The 26,989-nt window shown below is 20.4% G+C and overlaps 4 protein-coding genes across 6 annotated transcripts in view; 2 read left to right on the forward strand and 2 right to left on the reverse strand.

Annotated features, from left to right (window-relative positions):
- Tnks (tankyrase) overlaps nucleotides 1-1,067 on the reverse strand; it is an 11,394-nt gene extending 10,327 nt beyond the window's left edge. Inside the window, exons 1-2 of the mRNA XM_011498793.1 lie at nucleotides 720-1,067; nucleotides 217-447 (exon numbers count right to left, since the gene is read on the reverse strand). Coding sequence (XP_011497095.1) covers nucleotides 217-447; nucleotides 720-927 — 439 coding nt within the window. The 5' untranslated portion in view covers nucleotides 928-1,067. The remainder of the gene's footprint in view (nucleotides 1-216; nucleotides 448-719) is intronic.
- Nucleotides 1,068-3,516: 2,449 nt separating this feature from the next.
- On the reverse strand, nucleotides 3,517-6,454 carry LOC105361572 (cilia- and flagella-associated protein 20-like). The gene is made up of 4 exons (XM_011498798.1): nucleotides 6,256-6,454; nucleotides 5,442-5,633; nucleotides 4,230-4,462; nucleotides 3,517-3,951 (listed from the first exon to the last, which is right to left on the reverse strand). Exons 1-4 carry the CDS (start codon nucleotides 6,337-6,339, stop codon nucleotides 3,633-3,635), a joined length of 828 nt encoding a protein of 275 aa, XP_011497100.1. The 5' UTR covers nucleotides 6,340-6,454; the 3' UTR covers nucleotides 3,517-3,632.
- On the forward strand, nucleotides 6,382-8,197 carry Taf9 (TBP-associated factor 9). Of its 3 annotated transcripts, XM_011498796.1 has the most exons (4): nucleotides 6,382-6,399; nucleotides 7,122-7,253; nucleotides 7,342-7,770; nucleotides 7,941-8,197. In XM_011498796.1, the coding sequence occupies exons 2-4, from the start codon at nucleotides 7,187-7,189 to the stop codon at nucleotides 8,090-8,092; spliced, it is 648 nt and encodes a 215-aa protein (XP_011497098.1). In that variant the 5' UTR covers nucleotides 6,382-6,399; nucleotides 7,122-7,186; the 3' UTR covers nucleotides 8,093-8,197. The 3 variants fall into 3 exon arrangements, with proteins under 3 accessions (XP_011497098.1, XP_011497097.1, XP_011497099.1); XM_011498795.1 differs by lacking the exon at nucleotides 6,382-6,399 and having other exon boundaries at nucleotides 7,111-7,253; XM_011498797.1 differs by lacking the exon at nucleotides 6,382-6,399 and having other exon boundaries at nucleotides 7,111-7,253; nucleotides 7,925-8,006.
- Nucleotides 8,198-14,555: 6,358 nt separating this feature from the next.
- LOC105361721 (oxysterol-binding protein-related protein 2) lies at nucleotides 14,556-26,004 on the forward strand. Its single transcript, XM_011498973.1, has 8 exons — nucleotides 14,556-14,578; nucleotides 16,994-17,192; nucleotides 19,441-19,550; nucleotides 20,293-20,451; nucleotides 21,008-21,208; nucleotides 23,215-23,518; nucleotides 24,218-24,438; nucleotides 25,849-26,004. The coding sequence occupies exons 1-8, from the start codon at nucleotides 14,556-14,558 to the stop codon at nucleotides 25,949-25,951; spliced, it is 1,320 nt and encodes a 439-aa protein (XP_011497275.1). The 3' UTR covers nucleotides 25,952-26,004.
- Nucleotides 26,005-26,989: the final 985 nt, after the last annotated feature.

Consider the following 26,989-nt stretch of genomic DNA (forward strand, 5'->3'; position numbering starts at 1 on the left):
CCCTACAATTAAATTATTTTATTGAAATTTAAAATTATATTCATACCGTAGTCATCAACTAAATAAACTAAATATGATTAATGTATTATGAGCATAATTATAAAATAAAATACTTTTTACAATAATATTTTATATGAATTTATATAATAAAAATCAAAATATAGTATTTATTATTAATTTTTGTCTTTGATATGTATACATTAATAATGTATTTATTAATACAATAAAATTTATATTCATTTACTTTGATAGCTGCTTCATGTAATGGTGTATAATTCCAATTATCTCTAGTATTAGGATTAGCCCCAGCTTCTAATAAAAGTCGAACAACATCTGAGTGACCAAAAGAACAAGCATTATGAAGAGGATGTAATCCCCCATCATCACGAGCTTGAATCGATGCTCCAGCTATAAGTAGGTATTCAACAACATCTCGGCGTCCATAACCTAAAAAGAATGTTTTTTATTTAAACATACATCAATGTAAATGATGTTGACGTTTTACATACAATTAAATAATTTCTAAGATAATTGCATTAATATATGCACCAACAAACAATTAAATCAACGTATAGAATTAGAAAAGAAAAGGCAAAAATATAGTACAAAATAAATAGTGTACTAATTATTGAACTAGTTATTTTTAAATTATTCATAACTTTAATATTTATATAATATAATTTAGTATGTTATTAGTGTCCGTCAAAAATAATACCAACCAGCTGCAAAGTGCAAAGGAGTGGACTTGCGTCCAGCTGTATCGCGAGCGTTGACAGTCTTCGAAGAAACGAGCTTTTTAACACGAGACAGGTCACCGGTCTTGCAAGCTTCAAAGAGTTCACGTAGAGGGTCAGCGTTGCCATTGTGACTCAAAATACCCGCGGCAAGAGACTCAGCATTTGTTAATACCGAACGACGTCCTGCCATTTCACACCGACATTTTTACACAACTGATTTACAACTTATCACGGTGAAGCACCAGAGAAAGTAGAAAACCAATCAAGGAACGTAGATATTGCACATTTCGAGGCATGCGTTATGAAGGTCTATGCTAATAACTCTTATAACCCCGCGCAATTTTTATACGAAATACTAGGAGTGCTTAAACTAATTGCAATAATAGTGAAAAAATATTGATGTATATATATAAATTTGTATATATATATATATATAATTGATGTATATATAAAATAAAAATAATTTACTATTCTAAGTTTTAAATTGAAATGGATATTTTAAAATTGCATTATTTTCATAAATTTGTTGTTGAAAATTGAATTAAAATTATATATTTGCATGTATCAACTAGTTTTATTTATTTATTTTATCATATTACTTTTATATATATATATATATAATTTTGTTTATCTATTTGTTTATTTATTATTAAAATTTTAATGTAATTAATATATTAATTCGTTGTTAAATAATTTTAATGATAGACTTTTATTTTATAATAAATCAAATGCAAATATTTCAAATATTTTACATAAAATATCGTTATGCTATTATATGTATTTTATAACGTACATTATATAATTCGTAGCTGATTCCTAAAGTAAATGAATATAAATTGCAAATAGTGTTATATATAAATATAAATATAGTGTAAAATATAGTGTTTACACATACCATATATATATATATATATAATTATATTTCATAATCCCTACTAACTAAAATATGGGCAGCTAATGTGTTAAGACCGTAAATGCTTCATGAAATCCATAAAAAAATGTAATTGAATCTATTCAATCATGCATAGTTATTATCTTTCACTAATATACAATTTCAAATAAGAAAAAAATTCATTAAAATATCAATTACAATCTTTTTATAAATGTATGATACATTTTTTGTACTTAAAACTTAATTTATGTAAATTTCCTATTTTAAATTCTTTATTAACCAAATAAGAAATTCAAATAAATAGCGACAAAATATTTTTATAAAATATTGCCAATATTATGAGTATGTTATTTAAAAGGAACGATTGTTTTATTCCAACAACTATTAAAATAATTATTTTTAAATAATATTTATATATTAATATAGAAAAACAATAACATTTGCGTTGCGTATTTGATCGCATATAGAAAGAGTAAAATTTAAAATAAAAAAAATTCTGAAAACATTTTAATTTACTGAAATTAATATATTTCTACTAAAATTAAATTAAAATATTTAGTAGTCACTCTGAAAGAAGACAAACTCAGCGACGACATGAAGAACAAAAAGTAAGAAAACAAAAGTTTTTTCGATCTTACTATGTTTACGACCACGTTCGTAAAATATAATTATCTACTTTCATAAAATGTAATAAATAATGAGATATATTCATAGAATAGTAAATAGTAAATGTAAATAGCAACAAAACTTTAAAATTACTTCAGCGAGTCATATAATGTTACAAGTTCGATGTTTTAAAAGATACAACTTAATATTTTGCTGCTACTCAGCAAAAGCAATTGGTATTCTTAAAATAAGTGAAAATCGATAATAGTAGATGAAAAAACTGAAAATACAACCCAGATATGAGTGCAAAGGTACAAATAATAGAAGAAAATATGTAGTAATAGTTTTTCATATAATTATAAATATTTACATTTATTTCATTTTTAAAGCTAAAAAAGTAAATTATTTTAATAATAAAACTTATTCGATTATAAAGTTGAATTTATAATTTTTCTAGCTTTTTTCCAATTAAACATAAAACAAAATTGTATCTATATTTATATACGCATTATTCTATAAATATTTAAAGTAATTTAAAATTTGCATTCATTTTTAAAATAAAATTGCAGAAAACTATATTTTATTAAAACTATATATTATTCATTAGTTATTATTTATTAATATAGATTTATGTACTACGTTATACTAATAACATCATGATTTGACATAACTGATAAAATGCTTCAGTAAGTCACATCTTTACTTTATTTATAATACATCACTAAGATAATTAATGTTGATAAACAGAGGATGTAAAATATGAGTCTAAATAACTCTTAGCCATAAAACTAACACTAGAGTATATACATAATATTCATTGGATACATGACAATCAAAGATTCATTTCGTTCTCTGGATATGCTCAAAAAGAGGGTGTATCAGAAATTGCTGTTTTTGTTGACATTTTTGCAAAGTGCAAATAATTATTCAAGAAAGTGCCATCATTCTATAAAAAAATTTCAATTAAAAATTTTTAATTTTGTTAGAATTGAACATTGAAACTTTCTGATTTGTATACTGCATATATATTATACAATATTAAATTGTATGTATTAAAATAATTTATTATTAATTTATAATTAAGTAATGATTAACCAATGCATTGTTTTAAAAGATTATATATTTGTTTATTATTTGGATGTATGGCTAATATTTTTGTTTTAGAGTTATATGTAATTTATTATTTACAATATCAACAATATCAAATTATAATGATTTTCAAAAAATGATACTACAAAAATATAATAAATAAATTTAATATTTGTATTAAAAAATCAGTTATTTTTTTAAATTTTATATTTAAAAAATTATACAGGCATTTTGTAGTTCTAGTCTGCCTGATTTTTATTTTATATTCATCACGTTTTTGCATATCTTGTTATAAATTGTTGATTTTATTACATATTACAATTTTCATTTTCATCAATTATTGATTCTTCACCTTCAATAGATGAAATCTCATGGAGAATTCTTCGTTCCATTATTGACTCCTGAATTATTGTCTCACATTCATTTAAATCATTTTCTTTTTCTTCCTCATTCTCTTTTTTTTTATATTCTGCACATTCTAATAATTGAGATTCAGCTTCAAATTCATTGTCTTGAGTAGATTCAGGGGTATCCTTATGTAATTCATCAGTTTTCTTTTTATGACAAATGTGATTGTTTGGCAAAAACATCTTAAATTTCTGAGGTATGTCTGTGTCATCATAAATTCTATGCAAATAATTAAATAAAAGTAATTAAATAATATAATTTCATAATTAAATTCTTATTTATCTATATTTTATATATAATAAAAACAGCTGAAAGATAATTTATATTATGAATTAATAATAAATTGACATAACAAATATAAATTGAATTAAACAAGTTCATGTTATAATAAATTATTTTAAAATGTAATGTATTTTTGTGTATCTTGATTAATCAATTTTATATATTTTTATTATGGTATGGTGTATTCAGTTATTTTTAATATTATTTTTTCATACTTATCACAAAAATAAATCACTCGAATTCTACAATTTGCATGGATCTGTAATTTAGTTGTTTCCACATAATTTGTTTTATATGCTCTTCTAGTTAAATCATCAAGATCAAAGTACATTTCATTCCAACCAGCATTTAAACACAAGGGCATGGATGTTGAGAAATGATGGATTCGATTTATTTTCTGAAAATTGCTCATTCGAAATCTTCTATGCATATTACAATCATCAAGTATCTAATAATAAGAAATTAAAAAAATTAAGAGAAATATTGAAAATTATTTTTATAAAATATTTATTTAATATTTGAATTGCTATTTTCTCATAGTAGTATGTTATTCACAAAGGAATTGGTTTATTCAAACAAATTTTTTTTATTCAATAATTATTTTTAATTCAAATAATTATTTTAAAATAATTATTTTTAAATTTTGTACACAATATAGATATAATGTTGATATAGACAGGTAATATTATATTAACATTAATATAATAATCATACATTTGATGAAATAAAATTATAAAAATTAATTTATAAAAATTAATTTATTTAAATTGAAAAAAAATCTGTTAGTGGAAATAGATAATCATAAAGTAAGTAATATAAAAATATAATAAAAAAACATTATAAATAAAAAATTTTAAATATACATGAAATAAAACTTGTAATATAATATTTATTTAAATTTGATATTTAAGAAGTATATAAAGCTATTTGAATCATTCTTTTGAAATGTATATAAGAATAATTATAAAGAAGAATATTGAAATAATATAATACATTTTTACTTTAAATATACTTATGTTAATAATGAATTATATCTAAATTTTTTATAAATAATTATTTCAGATTACAATTTATCTTAATCAAAAACAATTTTTTTAAATGTATTTATTTTTGTTATAATTTTATTCCAGTATTATATAAATAGGGAAATAAATGAAATTGACAGAATATATTAATGTATTCTTATTATTCAGTTAGTTTACAATAATATTTATGAAATTTAATTATTATAAACATATTATAAACTGTTCATGTATAATTATTGTAAAGCAATCATTATTCTTTATAAAATACATATTCTTAATTTTAACTTTAATGATTAAAAAATATAATCATAATATAAGCTTATAAAAACAATATGCAAATTTATATACTTGATTAATGTTTCTTTAATTTCAATTAAAAACTCATGAATTATTGAAAAATACCGTAATTTCAAAGGTAAAATATTTCTTCATGCCCTTAATTATCATGACAAGAAATGGCATATGGATTCCAAGTGAAATTTTTTGATCTTTTGGGCAGAAGATATAACATGTGGAGACATTTGTACTTGAAATTTCAAGAGCCAGTGCTCGTACTTGCTCATCCGTAATTCGACGTAAACTGCCATTCTGCACCTGCACATTAATATTATATTTAGTTTAAATTGTTTAACTTGATAAAATTAATAAAATAAATAAATAAAACATTAGTAATTACAGTGTTGTAATATGTAATTGTATTTTACTATGAATTTAGAATAATTACATATACTTTATTTATTTTAAAATATACAGATTAATCTTAAAATAAAAATGGTCTCAGTTAAATTTTAAAAATAAAAAATTAACCAACCAACATAATAAAAAAACATTTGTTTATACAAGATATGCTTTTATGACTATAATTGTTGTATTAAAAATATAAAATTATTTATATATAAATTGAACTGTATAATAAATAACTATATATTTTATATAATCAGAATAGTATAATAGGATTGCATTACTTTTCCAAGCGTTGATAATTATTTGTTAAAAAATATTGTTTATAACTATTAAAATTCGTTTACAGTTTTTGAATAAAAATTTTATTTAAAAAATTACTTAAATATAATTTTTTAAATCTACAATTAATTTATTAAAAAATAAGTATAATAATACTGTTAACTATGTAAAATAATTTTTATATTATTTTTGGAATCTATACTTTTATTGGTATATTTTATTGACAGATTATATTGTTTTACAATTAACCAACTTTCGTGTTCCATAATTCCAGAGGAGAAGCACTATAACTTTGAAGTACGGGAATGAAACCGCGTTGTCGTGCACCACGAAACATTTTTTTATATCATTTGAGTTATTTACATTTTTAATTAATGAACAACGATTCTGCACTAGTGTAAGTTGCTAACGTCACATTCTATTCGATATTTAATACTGCATCTTTGTTTTTATTCACTTATTATACTCACTGAATATTTATTTTGAATAAAACTCTTAAAATATATATAAATTTAATTTATCGAAAAAGCATTAAATATTTTTGAAAAAATATAATTTGAATATAATTAATAAAAATTTTTTAATTATATCTTTACTAAAGAATATTTTGTTTTAATCAATTAAATATTAACTCAAATTGAATTTTTAATATTCAAATGCTACCATAGTAAAAAATTTATGAATACAAATATATAAATAAAATATTTATAAATATATTTTAATCTATTAAAATTACTAATAATTACAAATAATAATTATTATTTTAATGTCAGATAAATACATTCTTTAAGATAATAAATTTATTAATTTTTTAATAAAATTTTCAATTTATTAGAATGAATATTTAATTATAATAAGTTTTTAATTATATAATATGTATTAATTATCCATTATTTATTTTTGTTAATATTAATTTGCAGTCAAAAATAGTTAAAAATATATTAATAATATATATTTAGTTAGCATAAGGATATGGAAAATTAATTTTTTTCAAAAATATTTTTATATTACAAGTAATTGATAGTCTTGATTTTAATTTGAGTACTTGATTTTTTGATGATTAGATCTAATATAAATATTATGTCAATAGATAAAAATAAAATACTTTTTAAATGGCAGAAAAAATTAAAAGTTCAAGTCATGTTAAACATGTTCCAAAAGATGCACAGGTTATTGTATCAATCATGAAAGATATGGGAATAAAAGATTATGAACCTAAAGTAATAAATCAGCTACTAGAATTTACATACCGTATGTATTATAAAATATGTTATTATATAATTTTACAGAATAATTTAGATACATCGTTTGATGTTGTTAATACATATTACCTTTACAGGATATGTCACTTGTATCTTAGATGATAGCAAGATTTATGCTAATCATAGTAAGAAGAAATTTATTGATTTAGAGGATGTTCGACTTGCTGTTAAAATGCAATTGGAAAAATCATTTACAAATCCACCACCAAGAGAAGTTCTGTTAACTGTTGCTAAAGTAAAAAATAATATTCCATTACCATTTGTGAAACCAAGTTATGGATTGCGATTACCTCCTGACCGTTATTGTTTAAATGGTACTAACTATAAGTTCAAGTCATCTCGTAAAAAATCTAGCAAAATGAATTTCGGAAATTTGAATATTACTAGTAACTTAGGAAGAATAAATTCACAAGGTTTTTCTATTGTAAAAAGACCTGGAACAATAACTACTATGTCAAGAACGCAAACAATTTCTATATCAAAGCCAGTTTTTAAGGTTTCTACAAGTAAGAGTACTTAAATAAAAAAATTGCTTTTTAAAATATTTATAAAGTTTATTTTATGAATTTTATAAAAACTAAAAACTTTATGTGATTTATAAATAAGAAATAATTTCAATAGTGTCTATGAAACAATATATTTAATAATTCAATAACAAAGTTTTCGCATCATCTAGATAACTCAAGTTTAATTAAGTCTCATACACAAATAAAAACAAAGATGCCACTTACATCAGAATCAGGACAAATATCTTTACCATTAGTTAAATCAGAACTTGAAGAATCTAGTAAAAGAAAGCGAGAAGATGATGATTATGATGTTCCTTAATTTGTAAAATCGAAATTATTTAATAAAATTTAGTATCAAGTTTTGTAAGTAACAAGAAATCTTATTACAGAAGTATTTTTTAATATTCATATACAATAGATTAATTTGATTAAAAAGAATATTTTTTATTAAATTGTTCTTTTTTTTCATAAAAAATTATATTTTTATTTTTAAATTAAAGACTGCCATACAGTTATTATTATAAACTTGATATGTAAACATCTTATACGACAAAAACAATACAAATGAAAAACAGTATGAATATTTGTAGAACAATTAAATAGTATTGTTTGTGAAAGCAAAAGGTCTTGGATGCCATTCAGTACGATGTAGTCATCTATGTTTTTCTGTAAACCTTTCTAAAAAATTGTTAGTGTGGCAAGCAATAATATTGATATATATTTACCAATTAAAATATATTTTTCCATTATTCTTGAAAATTATTTTTCAAATTGTTAATTAAAAAGTATTTGTGTTTTTTACAGTACAGAAAGAAAAATTCATATTCATATTTTTTTTAATACTGTCATTTGATATGTATAAATATTAATTTATCTATTTGAAAAGAAAAAAAGATTGAATTCAATGGTATGATTCATATGTATTTTCACAACACAAATAAATTTGTAATCTTACATTTTTTCTTTTTCTACTTTAAATGATGACGACAATTATGAAACTTAAATAAAAAAAATTAATTTATTAATATTTTTTGTCTTGCTATAATTAATTCAATTATTTTATTATGTTCATTTCTTCAGTATGTTGTAAAATTATACTATAATTACTATTCTTTTAACAAAAGGTATTTGGTATTTTTAAATATTTTTAATTGAATATATTATTTATGTGTAATATTATTTTTAAAGTTCTATAAATGCATATATTTTTAGAATTTTAAAATGTTTCTTAAAATATATTTTTTTAAATATAATTTAGTTTGATAATTTTAATTATTTGTTACAGTGTTTACCATTGTTAAAAATATTACTATTATAATTTACTAAATTTATAGTTTTTAAATTCTTAAATACGTTGTTTGTATTCATTTTTATTTCATGATTTTTTTTCATATTTCAAATTAAAGTACTACGTGAATACATTATTCACTATATATAATAGTATTACTTTTTTAATTTGCATATCTATAGTTCAGAAAATAAATGAGAGGTAGTAAATACAAAACAAATTACAAATTGCAAGTTGTACATATGTAGGCTTATGCATTTAATGAAAGAGTAATATATAATTTATATTTATCGACTTTTGTATATTTAAGTTTGGTCATTTAATTCAATAGGAATTATGAAAAATCAAATTATATTGTAGTTAAATGAACTTATGATATATATTTGCTTGTTTTTTCAACCTATTTATTGCTCGATGATAACTAACTATGAAAAATTCAATAAAAACATATAATTATGATTTATTTATAAATTAAATAAATCGATAGTATATAATTAAGTATACATTATAAATTCTTTTTTAAGCATTAAAAACATTTATTATCTGTATAATTTTTTTAATAGGTTGATTATTATACAATAACGTGTAATAATTTAATAATCCAAGAGCTGTTTATTTTTAAATAATATTTATTAAAACAAATGGTAAAATAGGAATAATAATATTCCTTTATTATTTTATAATGTTTTTATGCATCTTGTTAATAATCCAAATTGTTTTTTTTTAATAAAGTAAGGAAAATAATTTATTGGTATAAAAATGTTATTCAGAGAAGTAAAAATATAAGCTATCTATATTTTACGCTTCCAGTAATATAAATGTAATAAGAAGTTCAATTATATATTTTTAGAAAGGACATTTGTATTAAAGTATCAAATAGAAAGTAGTTCAGTTTACCTCTTTTTTGCAAGTACAGAATAAAAATTATATATAATATATACTTTTAAACATATATGATCTTGCAATTAAGATTTTTTACCTAATTTTAATACTTTTAAACATTTTAAACAAATTTTTTATATTAAAATAAAGATTTCAGTAACATTTAAATAATCTTATAAGAGTTTGGAATATTAAAATAGATACAAATTTTTAAAGGTTAACGTTTACAAAATTTATAATTGATTTAGAATTTAATTCCATATTTTATTACATAACTTTTAAGGCCTTCACTGTAATTTCATTATCATAATTATTAATGTTTGATATTTAAGAATTTACATTATTTATTTTGTTATATGAACTTAAAAATTTATAATTTTATTTTTACAAATTACATTAGGATTATGTACATATACTTATTATACATATAGTTTATCAGTGAATTCTTATGCATCATGAAAAGTCTAAAATAATACACTGATAGTACTTAGATAATACTTTACAATAAGTGTGTAATAAAATTTGGTAAATAAATATTAAATATATATATATTAATTTATCCAAAATAAATAATGTCTAATTAATTGAATCCAGATATTATCGACATAATAATCAAAATGATACAGTATAGTAAGTTGCTATAACTAGTTAGGAGTGTAGTTCAGGTACAGTATTGATCCTACACTGCATAATGTTGTTATTGATTAGCTGCAAAGGAACACTTTAGTTAAAGTTCCCGAATATGTTAATATGTACATCCAAATAAACATAATATATTATGTATATAGTACATTATATAATATACAGTATAACACAGTATTCTGTAGTCTTCTATATTTTTATAGATTGAAAATATCAGCTTATCTTTTACTCATGCATTGACATGTAATATAAGAAGTATGGAAAGTGAATAATGTATTCATACACATAAATACTTTAAACTTATATTTATTAATATTAAGTGTTATTAGATTACTTCTTTTATTAATCTCTCTTTATTATATAATTACATAGAAGTTTAATAAACTTAGTTTCATTGTTGCCACATGTCAGTAATTTTATACAAAATATTATAATTCACTATTTATTATTTGTTTAATTTCTTACTATTTTTTTATTCAGAACCCAGTAAAAAATTGACTTTTTATTATTACTTTACTTACAAATAAAATACGCAAATTTATTCTACAATATTTTAAATTATGTAGTATATAATAGTATCAATCTTCATAATGAAATTAAAATAAAAATAGCTGTATTGAATAATTTAAAAATTCTACTTGTCAATTATAAAATTGAATATAGTATGGAATATCAAATATTCAGTAATAAAATCAATTATTTAAGTTTGTATATTTTTTTACAAACAAAAAACAATATTCGGAAATTCTGTACAAAAACTTTATAATATCTAGGAAGATCCAAAAGATCTTAATTGTTAAAAGAAAAATTCTATGTTAGAAAGTAAGAAAGTGAAACAAAATTATTTCAAGTTTTAATGTAACTTTTTTTTTATATCATGCTATTTATTGACTCAATCATTGTAATTACACATTGAAGACCTTGAAATTAAGTAGAAGTGCTGTATTCCATGCGCAAACATATATTTATTGACTTCCATTTTCTGCGCATTGGTCGTATGCTCATATTTATTGACGTACTGAACTTGTTAACTGGCGTGATACGCTACTATCTACGCCATCAGTTCAATTCCAGTTAATCGTAATCTACGATCGGTGACGTTTTCAATATTCGGTATGTTCATATTTAGAACTCTTTGATGAAGTTGTTCAGAACTCTTTTGAACGTAAATTTCAAGGATTCCTTTCACTCTGATATATCCTTCATGAAAAATCATCTACGTCAAAAAATTTCAGAAATATAATACAAGTAAGCCCCCTTCATAATAAAAATTAATCTCAACGTATTTTCATTTATTTCAATTTAATCTGAATTGCTTTGAAATACAAAATATATCTACTCAAAATTAATTGCAACTAATGATGCCAGAAAATTAAAATAATTCTGTTAAAACTAGTACTTTCTTCTTTATTTTTAAATATTTTTAATTATTGATAATATTACTCATCATTTTATGTAATAAATTATGTAATATAATAAAAAACTACAATTATAAATATTTTTGCTTTATTTTATGGAAAAAAGTTATGAAAGAATATGAATACATTAATCATTAACATTGTTATAATAACATTATTTTAAAATATAAAGCCAAATAAAATAATTACATTTTGAACGTAATAATCATAGATTTTTTCAAAAAATATTTTAATTAACAATTAAACTTCATATGCAAAATTTAGTATCAAACGGAACACATTTCAAATTCTATTTAACATATACAAAATATTTCCAAATTGAAACATCATATGCAAATAATCATATGAATTAGTCTTAAAGTATTAAACAGAAAATTCTCAAACAGGATATTGAAACTAATTATTAGTTTTATTAATCAGGATTCTTAATTTAATGTATTTAGAAATTGTTGATATAGTACAGAATACTTCTAAATTTATTTCAATTAACTTTACTGAATAAATTAATCCATTTCAATTAGTGATTGAGTAATTATCATTTTTGATAAATACATTTTAAAAAACTTAATTTTTTGGCTTATATTTTTAAAAATATCAGTCTGAGTAAAACTTGTATATATTATCACGTATATAAAATTAACAATACTATCCTTATTAAAAGTATTGCAACAAATTCAAACAATGATTTTATTTAAATTTTTAGTATCCCCTAATTATAACAGATTCATTTATTTTTCGTTTTTTCATTTATAAATTTATAAACAACAAAAAAGAATTGGAAATTTTGAACTTATTATTATAATTTGCTTATGTTATTAATATCAATATTTTAGGTCAAATTCTATTTGAATTTTTTTTTATTTTAATAATAATTTAATTATAATATAAACATTTATAATTGGAATGCCAAAAATAGTAATTTAATCGTACAAGGAATTTTGATACAAACATAATGATAATAAATTAATTATTTTAGAGAATTTTTAAATCTTGCTTAGTAGAAATTCTGTTCAGTGATACGTCTATATAAAAATTCGTATAAATACAAATTCTGTACAACAAATGTATTGAGATTAATGATAAATAAAACAATTGGTATATGTAAAACAGTATTTGTACGCTCGATAGTAATATATGTTAATAATTAATATAATATATATATATAATAAACTGCAAATGATAAGGTCTATGATAGATTATGTAGATTTAAAAAATTTAAGTTCATATAATCACATTGACGAATTGTATTTCGAAAAACTAACTTATATTTGAATTTATTACTAAATTGTTTTTGAAATCCATAATGACTGAGGATATAATCAAATTTCGACGATTAATATTTTAATGAATTCGTTTATTTTCAACTGAATAGTAATAAAGTTTCTTTCTAATATTTATACGTGATCGATTCTAAAATATTATATAATGAATAGCAATTATGTGAATTTCGAAAATTGAAAAATTTTGTAATATTAAATAATTACATGATTGAATAATATTTGACAAGTTAAGATTATAAATATTTACATCAATACTTCAATAGAATGTGTAATACTTTCATTATTATTTTGTAAATAATCATCTTTACAACAATCTCAAAAACTACTTCCATATGGTTCTTCATAAATTAGTTTGAATTCTTTAAAAATCATTAATACTGGCTCTTTTAGCCATGATATTTTGATGTTCACTTATTATTAATGTAGATCTAACTTAAATAGATATCTCTTAAAATGTATAGTTAAATTTTTCAAGTTTTTTCTTCTAACTTTTTCTTAGTAATTTTTCTAATTAAAATTAATTCAAAACAAAATATTAAAATTTTTAATAGAATAATTATTTCCAAGGATGACCAATATATGAACAATATTTATTTCATTAATAAATTTATCAATTAATTGTCTTTGAATTAACAAATTTTTTCATTTAAAAGGCGAATATTCATTCTTCTTTTTACATGTTATGTGAATAATTACATAATATTTAAATTGATAAATTTATAAATATAAAACTAGAAATATCGAATTTATACATAAAAATAGTTTCTAAAAATACGTTATGTGTACTTCTATCAAATAAATAATTACTAATAATATTTTATATTTTATTAATTTCATAATTTCAATCTATTAAAATATTTACTTCTAATATATATAATTACAGTGTAATTTATACAATAATTAATAAAATTTTTGCACATAAAGAAATATGTATATTTAGTTAAAGTTCGTGGCAAGATTTAACTATCTATAATCACGAATTTTTAGATAGATTTATGAAGTTAACAAATTTATAATTACTTTCTTCATAAATAATACTGCCCTTTAACATATTATTTACAGTTTTCGATATCCTAAAAAAATCGATATCAGTTTTCTCTGTCTTTTATGCAGAAGCAAGAATAAGAACAGTATCAACAATATTAACAGCAATAGTAAGAATAGTGGAACGAGTAATTCAGCTGATTTACTAAAGTACTTCTTTCAATTTCGACAGGAATCCAAAGTCGACAACGACGACAACCACAATTTGAAGTCAAATATAATAGTAATATGGCCGCAAACACTGTTCATAGGTTTGTTGCTTCCATCAAATATTCCATACTTTTTATCTATCTCTAATACCGTTTAAATCTCCTTTTTGCAAAATGGGTAAAAATTATTTTTTCATCATGGTTTAAGTTTAAAGTTATGTCATGAGAAAATATAATTATGATGGAATCAAATCAGAAATAGATATTGAATTTGAAAAATGTTGCAATGTTTCATTTTTCTTTCATGTTAGTTAAGAAAATTAAAATTCAAATTCTATTAGAAAAAAGAACTTATATTTTAATTTTAAAAACGCATAATATAATGATATATGTGATACGTTCTTTTTATTGTATTTTGTTAACTTAATGGTAATATTCTATTATATGATAACGATATATTTTTTAGTGGATTGGTAAGTTTTAATTTTTAAAGTTTATTGGGGTCATTAAAGTTCGTTATCAAAATTGAATTAAACAGTTAAATATATGTTGATGAGGTTAATTATATCTATAGTTATTTTGAAAAAATTTTATTTTGGAAATATAAAATTAACTACTCAAATTTTAATATAATTTAATATAAATATTCAGAATTAAAAAAGAATAATACCATTAATATTAATTTTAAAGAATTCAATTAATATAGCTAAAAATTTGAATGAAAAAAATATATTGAGTAAAATTTTAAATAAGAATTTTATGAACAATATTATATAATTATAAATAAAGTACTTTTTAAATATAATCTTTGGTCATTTTTCTTTAAGTTAAAGTTTGGTAGCAAATAGTGTTAAAGAATTTATAAATTATAAAATATATATTTAAATAATAACATATTACTTAAATAAATTACTTAGAATTAATAGATTTTTTATCTCTTAGGAACTCTGAGTGAATGTCAATACACTATTGTTTATGAATTACATATTCAAAAAACAAAAAGTTCAATACTAAAAATTATTGTAACCTTAAAAATGCAATAATAATATAATATAAATATAGTTTTTGTTCTGTTATACAACAGTAATGGAAGTACTATATCAATTAATAAAATTTATTTAGTGGACTTGTATGCATGTATAGTCAATACTAATAATATTTTATCATTCTCTCAATAAAAAATAAAATGTTATAATTTCAAAGGCCTAAGATAAATATTATTTTTAGGGATATGTATGAGAAATCGTATTTTTCGAAAATGGTTATTTATCTGTATTCAAATAATTAAGTATGCATTATCCCTAAGTAATAAAAATAATTGAATAACATGAGAAGTATTAAAAAATGTTTTTAATGGACCTTAAGTATTAATATTTTTATTAGTCACTCATATTATTAGCAGCACAGTGACTCTTTTTTTAATTGCTTCTGGTTATTTATCTTGAGACATAATGAATTGTAAAGGAAAAGTAGTAGTAGTAGGTCTCAGTTAGTATGAATCACTTTGTGAATCTTTTAATTTTATATTTTAAATTGCTTTCTAATATCACACTTATTTTTTCTAAAATAAATACATTCTTCATTGTTATGATAAATAATCATTTTTTATACATGTATATTGAAAATCAAATTTAGATATACAACAATTATATCTATAATATTTATTATTTAATTCCGTATATTGAAGAACAAATACACAGAAATAACTATTACTATGTATTAAATTCATGAATTTGATTTTATGAAACAAAGATAAAATATATTTTAGATTACTTTTATTCTCATATTTATAATATAATATAACATAATATTAGGAAAAGAGCTAATGGCTTGACTCTATTTTATAATAACAAAGTACTAACTTTTTTTTAAATTTTATGTACAAAGATAGATTCTCGTGTATTTATAACAAAGGTACATAAATATTTTATATTCCCTTTGTTTTCATTGCACTTATATTTAACATATTATATTAAAAAAACAAATTAAGAGAATACTTAACTTTATGAATTTATAACAAAAATTTAAATAAGTATTCATGTTCAATATGTACTGTTTAAAAATAATTATAATTAGAAAGTTATTTATACAAATAATCATTTAAAATTATCTATTTTAATTAAATATTAAAAAAGAAATACCAAGTTTAAAATAAGATTGAAATATAATGTGTTTATAAAAATTATTATTTATAAAATTATTTAATATAATTTTAAAAATTTGCTAGGTTAAATTTTTTTATGAAATAACATAACACTAGAATTATATTGAAATCAAATACAATATTTTATATTAATATAGTGAATTTTTAAGATTTAAGTGTAGCTATTTAATTTTTCTCTATCATGTTTTCTTCTACTTAATCGGATATTTTTATAATTTATTTATATCTACGGAATTGCATCCATTTAAGTTTTATAAAATTATTCTTATTAAAATTTTATGTTATATATTTAATATATAAATTCTGTAATTGATGTTTATTATTTAATTTAAATACTCTAATGTAATTTTCAGAACGTCATTACCAGTGCCAGGGCATTCAGAGGTGAACATCGGCTCATTATTATCATTGGGTAAAGATTTCAGTAAGATTACGACGCCAGTCATTTTTAACGAGCCGCTCTCTTTCCTTCAGCGCATTGCCGAATATATGGAATATGCCAAACTTTTAAGATTAGCTTCACTTGAAACATGTCCAATTGCTCGATTACAGGTAAAATTTGTTTATTAGCTTATTTATTTATTAATCTATACTTATTTATGAATACATTGCACTTACCCAGTTTTATTAACGATTTTAAATACAATCTATACTTTTGTAAATAAATTATATAAAAAATATACAAAATTGTAAGTTATAAATATAAATATATTTTAAACTAATTAATTTTTCATTATTAAAAATATCTTTTTATTTCTTTATAATGCAATTTGTAAATATTAAAATAAAAATAATTTAAGCTTTTAAAATTAAGTATATACCTTTGTTTCGTATTAGTATAATAAATAATAATTAGTATAATATATAATGATAAGTGTTTATCAATGAACGTAACTAACCACTTGAATTCTACTTATTTATAAAAAAGAATATTGTTTAATTTACCTCTTAATTAAATTGAGTTGCTTAATATTTATAGTTATTTGAAGCGTCTATAACCTTTGTTTGGCCATATAAAAAATAAATCTGAATAAACGAAACATTTTTTTAACTTATATTCCGATATGCACAGCCAACATTACTTTATATCTATTATTTCACTTAAATGAGAATTGATTAGCCAGTATTTGAACAATAAGGCCTTAATAACGAGAGGTATTTTCCGTAAAATAATTTTAAATATTTTAAATAAATATAATAAACAATTTAATATACTAAAATTATATTTTATAAACTAAAATAATTTATAAAATTATTCTTGTTCAATTCAAAATTTTCTTTTTTATTATATTTTATTTTTACATTTGTATTCATTATCATGAAAAATATAAACATATTTAGTAAAAATTATTTTAATTTTTACATATTAAAGTATTGATTAATTAAATTATGCATACCATTTTTCAGAAACTTCTAATAAAAATAAGATGTAATAAATATAAATAAACTGTTAAGTTTATATTTTATATATTAATATATATAAAAATAGTAAATAATTTTTATTATTAGTACTTTATATATATTTCGTTACTTGCATTTCATTAACGATATCAGACTATTGTTTTTCAACTAATTACATAAGATTACAAATACAATTTTAAAAATAATTGTACAGTAATATATAGGATTAAAGATTCCATTTTATTAGAAAAAGATTTGTGAAATATATTTATGAATTAAAAGATAAAGGAATAAAAATATTAAAATTTTACACGTATCTGAAAAAAATTGTATATCTAAATTCATCACTACATAAACTTAATTATTGATGCTATTAACAATAAATGAATAACTAAAATTTTGTTTTTCTTCTTCTTTTTCTTATAATTCTTCTTAATTATTTTTATCATTATATTAAAGGATGCATGGTACATTTAAAAAGAATTATGGTTTGTGAAGGAAATTTTATATTCTAAGCTATTGATTTGTTGGACTCTGATGCTCAGAATTGCTATTTGAAAGGTTTCATTTTGAATTATTCATTTCATTCAATATTTAAATATTTATGTCAATCAATATTACAATTTCAACAAAATTCTATCTAAAATATGATAAATATGAGAACATTGAATTATATCTACATGAAGTAAATAGTCGTGAGCAATACTAATTGCATATATGTGTGTAATTTATTAAATACATTTAGTGGTTTCAAATTTCATTTATTTATTAAAAAATTCGATTCATTTAATTTAATAAATAATTCGATTAGAACATGCAGTTATAAAATTAAAAGCATGAAATTTTCTTATTATTTTGATTATTAATCGTGACATAAAAATAATATATACTAAGATTGAAATATATCATATTAATTAATGACATGGAAAAATGATATGTTGTAAGATTGAGTTATCTCTATAAAAGCTCCTTTTTTACTCGAATCCTGTTTGGTACTACACTCTATTTTGTCGCATTCTTTCTCGTAAGTGATAATAATCATCTCCAAATAAGTCTGTGTACCACCTCATAATCGTTGTGATACAATTGAATGGTTTCTTTATATTTTGGCTAATTCTTAACATATTTTCTCATTTTAGGTAAATCTTTAAACGATCAGAAGTCTTTAGGAGTAAATATTATCAGTATACTTCTAAAGTGATTTTAAATATAATAAAATGTATTTGCTTATTAAAGATAATTCAAGTATTATATTCTTTAAAAATGACATATAAATTTAATTTAATATATTTTGAATAATAAAATAAAATTGTCAGATGGCTGTAAATATATATAACGTTTAATTCTTTGATTAAAACGCCAAATTATGATACGTATTATTAAATTAATTTTTCTTTAGTATATCTCAGCATTTGCTGTAAGTGGCTTGGCATCTAATTGGAAACGCTTTGGAAAGCCCTTTAATCCTTTACTTGGAGAAACCTACGAACTTCAACGTAATGATTTTCGGTAAAATCTGCTAAGAATAATTCATTTCTTAAGATAAATTTTGTATAAAAATTACATTTTTGTATTTGTCATTCAAAATGTTTAAATTTGAAGAATATCAATAGATTTTGAATTTTTTATTATAGTGTAAGTAAAATATTTTAAATCATTATACACTATACTGTATGAGAACATATAGCATAGATAATGTTGTTTTTTTCTAGATATTGATTCATTTATATTTCACTGTTCTTTAACTTTATGCAAGTTCTTATAATTTATAGTTTTTATGTTTAAATGTACATATTACAAATTTTATTTTATCTTATACAATCACACATTATAATGATCATATTTAATATTTATAAATGTGCGATATATTTACCCTGAGTAGTATTGCAAAATGATAATCCTTAAAGCTATACGTTTCAAAGAATAACATATAATAACTAGATAAACAAAATTAAGTTTTCAAAAAATTAATCAGATTTAAAATAATAAGCTCTGAGCATTTTACTGTATGTAATATAAAATATATTTTTATTTATTTAAAATAATAATTAAATTGAATTTTTAAGTTTTAATGTTAATAAAAATTGTACATTTAATTTATATTTATATATTTTATATTTATATTTATATATTTTATATTTATATTTATATATTTTATATTTATATTTTTATATTTATATATTTATATATTTTATATTTATATTTATATATTTTATATTTATATTTATATATTTATATGCTTTAATAATAGTATAATTTGTGAGCAAGTATCACATCATCCACCAATTTCTGCCTTTCATGCTGAAAACGAGGATTATGTTTTTCATGGTAATATACATCCTAAACTCAAGTTCTGTGGAAAAACAATAGAAATTCATCCAAAGGGAATGGTTACCGTCATATTGTTAAAGTATGTAACAATTTCTAAAAAATTACTTATGCTTCTTTCATTGCATTTTTACACACGAAGAATTTTTTATTTAAATATAAAATAAAGTAATATCTTATTAAAAATATAATATTTTCTTAATGAATAAAAGTATAATCAATAAAATTATAAATTAATCTTTTCCCTTTTTTTTATTATAAATTTTCATTCATGATTATATAATTTAATGGAAAAAAATTATTAATAAAATTATAAATACTTATTATAACATTCATAAAAGAAAACAGTAGTTTTACAATCGTTATTGCTAATTAAAATTTTATATAAGATTTTATCTGAATATCCTAAAAAACTTATAATTTTAAATAAATGCATAATTATAATCATAATTAGTAGCCCATACATTATTATTTTCGGGAATTGATAATAAAAAAAAAGTGGGAATAATTTAAAAAATCAAATAAAGATAACAATACATAATTTTATACTTTCTGGAAAAAATGTAGCAAGTAGAAGAATGTCAAACTTGCATTGGAAAAACTCGGGCAAGTCATTGTTTGCCCTCGTATGATTAAAGATGGAACGAGACATACACTTGGCAGAACGTCAATTGTATATTACACAATTTCCTCGTGGGACAAATTTGGATGGAGCAGCAGGGAATATTGGAGATTAAACAACATGGTGGTATCAATCTAAAAGCAGAACTTTGCTTAAAAACTGCCGGTTGGAATAATAAAGATCTACACAGAGTGGAGGGCTTTATCGTAGATCAAAAGTATGTTTCTATTATTTAATTGTATAATTTTGTTATAACAACTATTTGAAAAATAATATTATTATAGGTGTAATAAATTTTAATCGTAAAACAATATTTACAACATAGTACTTAAATAAAATATTGAATATTAAAAAAAAATGTAATCAATGTTATTAAGGTAATTGTTTATTAAATTCGTCTCATTAATACATTTTAGCGACATATTTTCGTTTAACATTTTTAAATATATATATAAATATATTTATATATATATATATACATATATAATAGGCGTATGTACTGTGCTTTTATTTTAATAAATTATTTTTTTCTGAAAATATAAATTTATATCTTAAATTTGTAGATCTTTTTATTAATATTTGTAGCTTACAATTGATGAACTAAAATAATTGTTTTATTTCAAGATTTTCTGCCTGGCTAATTTTTACCCAAATCTCATTAGCAATAAATATTTTAATAACAAAAGTGAATTTTTTATATATATGATACTCCTACAGCACATCATATTTCGTATATGAAATTGGATATGTTATAACTTATAACAATAAATTAGAATATTTACTATATAATTATGAAACCTCTTAAAATATAAGAATAATAAATATTACTATAAATTTTCATCAATTTTCAAGTAATTTTAATTTTAAATATTTATTTTTTATAATATATTTTAAATATTGAAACTTTTTTGTAGTTATTGTAGTTGTCGCTATCAGAGATAGATGAATTTTCTTTTTTTCTTCTGAAACGCGTATTTCTCTTTAACTTAGTTATTGATTTATCTGAGTTTTAGATTTTCTTTATTGAACATAGAAAAGTTCGGTTTATACAAAACTCTTATTTGTTTTTTTCTAAAAATTTTTTAGGCCAATATATTTCTAATTGGTTTTATATAACGTATTTATTTCGATAATAAATTTCAGTTAATATTTAAGAAAATATAATACAGTGAAAATGACATGCTTTTTGCATGGATTGTTTTATAATCATAAATTATTAAAATTTTATCATGATATTGATTTTCACTAACAGATTATATTTTTAAAGCAGTATATAAACTTTCTGCCTGATAATATTTAGACTCTATACTTGCGACTACAAAATTATATTCCTCTACATATTTTAAATATTTTCTAAATTAAATTATTGTATTATCGTATTATGATGTTTATTCTATTTTATTATTAGTAGATGAAAAAATATTCATATACATACTAAAAAACAAGTGTAAATTTTTTGGATATATTTAGTGAGCATAACACAATAAACTTTGAATTATAATACAATATAAATATATTATGGTAACAGAATCATAAATAAATTCCAATCTAAATTTATTATAAAAACCAGCATCGAAGAAAAAAATACATAAATTATTAAAAACACATTTAATTATTGAAATATTCTTTTAATAGTGCATTATAATTATTATATTTTAAATTAATTACAGTTAGGTAAAACATTTATAAAAAAATGTATTTGAAAATTTGATAGGACATTTATTTTCACAATAAGTTCTTTAAATATATATATATATGATATATTGGGCTTAGTACACTTTGATATAAAGAAGGAAAGAAACGTCTGCATTGGAAATATGCTATTATTATTCCTACATCGAAAAAGTGATTAAATTTAAAATATCAGTTTTTAATATAAAAGAAATATATTCAGAATATATTCATTTCTTTAATTACGTTTACATGTACTCAAATATTATCATCACGCACTTATATTTTTACTCACTTATAAAACTGTGTCCTTGTAATTATTTATATTCCTATGATCATGTATTGAAAAAAAGGAATGTTTTAATTGATTACACTCCTGAAAAATGGTAAATATAATGTAAGGATATATTAGGAATAATATTGAATAAGATTTATCTCCTTCTGACTCAATTTCTCTTTTAATTTCGAAATTTTATGCGCAAAAACAAAAAATAAAAATATTAAAGTAATAATTTTTTTTGAAAAAACAATAAAAGTATAATTATTCAACAGTGGAAAACAACTGTCGTACCTATATGGCAAATGGACTGAGTACCTTAGAGCCTCCACAGCGTCTCTGTATGAAGAGATGATCGAAAGGACAAAACAAAAATCAAAGAGTTCTCAAAACAGTTTAGGGCATAAAAAAGTCTTAGCTAAGCTTAATAGTCTTAAGGTTGGAACATTCAAACCTTTACATCAAATTGCAGTTGACGAATCAGATGATTACCATTGCATGAAAGAGTGCACAACCGATGATTTATTTGAGTCCATGATTCTATGGGAAGTTACACCTAGACCTTCCAACTGTGCAGAAGTAAGAATTTTCTTTAATTTTTTCTTTAATTCATCGATCTGAATATAATCTACGATATATTTACTGAATTGTCTTAACCACCATAACAGCTTTCCCATCAAAGTAGTATAATTAACGATAAAACAAATTCTCAATTTAATAAATTAGGAACCTCTTAATTTTTTTTCACAACGTTGATTGCAAAGATAAAAAATGTATTCTCAAATTTAATTCAAGAAATAAGGATTCATTTCATTCTGAATTATTTTATTCAGTGGAACAGATTGAAAAATATTATTAAACTGCCTATAAAATCATTAAAGAATTTAAATGTTATTATCTGAGAATAATATATTCCCTTTCCTGTTGAAAAAAACTATATTTTGACGAATATATCATTTGTAACATTGTAACGTACAATCTGATTGCTTATGTACTTTTTTCAATTATATATAAAATAATTTTTATAAATAATATTAACCTTATTAATTATTAACACAATATTTTATGCATTGTAAATAATACAACAAATCTACACATATACATTCAATCCGTTTATAAATGACAAATTAATATTCTAAAATATAAGAACTACTTATAACTTTTAAATATAAAACTTTTAATAATAATCATTATAAAAATAACACTATAACCATAGATATAAATTAGGTATTAATAAAAACTATAATATTTTTACAAATATTAATTTATTTTGTTTAGTATTTTCAATTTACGGCATTTGCCATGACATTGAATGAAATAGAACAAGGAATGAAGGAAAACTTATGTCCAACGGATTCACGATTGAGGCCCGATATTCGAAAACTAGAAAATGGAGATCAGGATGGAGCCGCTACTCGAAAAGTTAGATTAGAAGAAAAGCAAAGAGATAGATGTAAAATAAGAAACAAAAAAAAAGTTTCTTCTGAATGGATTCCAAGGTAAAAAATTAATTAAACAATAAATAAATACAAAATATACTAATGATTAGATTGTAATTAATAATAAGTAATAATCGTAAACAATTAATAATAACAATGACGATTTAAAAGGTAAACTTTTATATAACAAAAACCTCAATGATATTAAAAATTGTTTTATTTATTAACCAATATATATTGGCATATTAGTAGAAAATAATATACTGTTTTACGTTTTTTATTATTTTAACATTTCATATAAAAATATTAAATCTATTAATGAATTATACATAAATACGTTTTGTTGTCAGAAAATAGTAAAAGTTAAAAATTGCAATTCTATTGATATAGGTAATATATTAAAATACATATTAATTAAAATAGATATTAAAAGATAATGTTAAAAAAAATTATATTTTTTTTAAAATAAGTATTTATATATTTTTATTGCATTTAATTTGAAATAATATAATTTTATTTTTATATATTAATAAACTTTTAATTTGTTTGATATTTACATTGCCATACATTAAGGGGTATTCGATTTATTTTTAATTTTCACAATGTATAGATAATGGGTATTGAATAAAAATATATAAATAAAATAAACAAAAATTTAAATAACGTGTACAAACTGAATAATTAAAAGCGTTAGATTAAAAAAATAAAGTTCGGATGCGATCTTAATTTAGTTACGGGAAACAATTATACGTTATTATATCATTCTATATATATATATTTATTTATTTATATTAAATTAATTAATTTATATTAAAGACATATTTAGTCAATTAATTACTAATGATGAAGAACTATCAATTTTTAATTTCATAATACAATGACTAATAGTTCAAACATAAATAAAGAAAATAAATCAGCAAAATTAATTAACAAAGTTCGCCCTCGAACTATATATATTATCTGTATAAATGTAGAAATTGTGATAAATTTAAATTAATAAGTAAATAATTGTGCGTTGTATTCGCTTTGTCTATAAAATTATTAAAAAATTTCTTTAACAAACATTAATTTCCATTATATAATTGTAAAATTATTTAGATAATTAATTAGGTGAATTCAAAAATTTAGTTGAGTATAAAAGTTATTGAAGGTGATAGGAAAATAGATTTTTGAAAGATAGTACAATAATATAATTTTTATCTGTCACATTAACGAATTTTTTCATTTTAATTTTATATTCTTATAAATTTACGAAATATATTATATATTATAATTTTATTAATAAAATTACCTTTCAATGTTCTATTCAGCTATAACTATAGCATGTCTATATGTTATCTTATTTATTGAATGTACATCTTTAATATATATATATATATATATATATATATATATATATATATATGCATGTATAAATATACACAGGCTTTATTTTGTTTTATTAAAGAATTATACGTAATGTCATATTAGATGGTTCGAGAAAAGAGTAAATCTCTACACGGGTTTCAATAATTGGACATACCTAGGTAACTATTGGGATCGCAACTATGATGGTATCGAGGATATATTTTAATTCCAAATGATGTAGGAGAGAAAAAAATTCAAGAAATTGCAGTAATATCTTACTGTCATTTTAAATTCACTGATAAATTAATGAATGGAAAACCTATGTCACTAAAATAAAATTAGAATTAAAATATAATACATAAAATAGAAACCTACCCACCAACTCAAGTATTTTATTGTGTTAAAAAAGAAGTGTAATGATAAAATTTACTTGGAATACAGAAAACTGTTTCAGAAAGTAACATAGTTGTTGTGCAGTCAATATTTGCGGAATAATAGATTTTGTGACTACTATCAAGCTACACATGTTCAAGTTGTTAGATGATTTTTTTCAAGAGACAGATTATCATTGTTTGAATCCGAAAACATGTATGAAGTATTAATATTAAATCTATTTACATAATAATTAATGTTAAATTATTTATATTGTCAAATATTTATTTCCTTACACTTCTCTACTATTGTTATAATTTCATCTCATAAGAATTTTTTTTATATTAAAAATTAAAATTGTAAAAACTCATATATTAAATTCTAAACCGATTATGAAAGAAATATTTTGAAATTCTGTAATACACAATCATAGGTAAACTAATGAATAAATACTGTTAATCTCCTGACATATTAATGAGTTTCGTATAAAACCATGGATAAGTAAATTAAAACTGTTAATATTAAAAATGTATTATTTTTCATAACTAATTTAGGTAACATAATTTTATTATATAAAATCAAATACCACACAATTTAATTATACTAAAATATTATAAAATTTGTTGAAATAATATATTCAATAAACTATTTATTAAAATTATGACATTGAACAAAAATCTTGCTCTTTTGTAATTATATCAATAATCACTCTTGCCAAAATTTTAAGTTTTAAATACTATATTCAATATATGTACTTTAAATGAAACATTACTTTAAATATTCAAAATAAATGAATAAACTAAAATTAAAATTAAATACAACAATATATTTATTGTATTAATTAGAATGTAAGAAAATAAACTAATAATGTTACTACCATATATAATGGTAT

Source organism: Ceratosolen solmsi, unplaced genomic scaffold (assembly GCF_000503995.2).
Source record: "Ceratosolen solmsi marchali unplaced genomic scaffold, CerSol_1.0 scaffold30, whole genome shotgun sequence".
Lineage (NCBI taxonomy): Eukaryota > Metazoa > Arthropoda > Insecta > Hymenoptera > Agaonidae > Ceratosolen > Ceratosolen solmsi.

What these genes read in the sequence shown, in the direction of transcription:
- LOC105361572 (XM_011498798.1), bottom strand. Translation starts at nt 6,339, where the DNA reads ATGTTTCGTGGTGCACGACAACGCGGTTTCATTCCCGTACTTCAAAGT. An exon ending in TGGAATTATGGAACACGAAA is followed by an intron (nt 5,634 to 6,255) that starts GTTGGTTAATTG and finishes ATTAATGTGCAG; the next exon opens with GTGCAGAATGGCAGTTTACG. An exon ending in ATTTTACCTTTGAAATTACG is followed by an intron (nt 4,463 to 5,441) that starts GTATTTTTCAAT and finishes TCTTATTATTAG; the next exon opens with ATACTTGATGATTGTAATAT.
- LOC105361721 (XM_011498973.1), top strand. Translation starts at nt 14,556, where the DNA reads ATGGCCGCAAACACTGTTCATAG. An exon ending in GTTACCGTCATATTGTTAAA is followed by an intron (nt 20,452 to 21,007) that starts GTATGTAACAAT and finishes GTATGATTAAAG; the next exon opens with ATGGAACGAGACATACACTT. An exon ending in GGCTTTATCGTAGATCAAAA is followed by an intron (nt 21,209 to 23,214) that starts GTATGTTTCTAT and finishes ATTATTCAACAG; the next exon opens with TGGAAAACAACTGTCGTACC.
- Taf9 (XM_011498795.1), top strand. Translation starts at nt 7,115, where the DNA reads ATGGCAGAAAAAATTAAAAGTTCAAGTCATGTTAAACATGTTCCAAAA. An exon ending in GCTACTAGAATTTACATACC is followed by an intron (nt 7,254 to 7,341) that starts GTATGTATTATA and finishes TTACCTTTACAG; the next exon opens with GATATGTCACTTGTATCTTA. An exon ending in AGTTTTTAAGGTTTCTACAA is followed by an intron (nt 7,771 to 7,940) that starts GTAAGAGTACTT and finishes CGCATCATCTAG; the next exon opens with ATAACTCAAGTTTAATTAAG.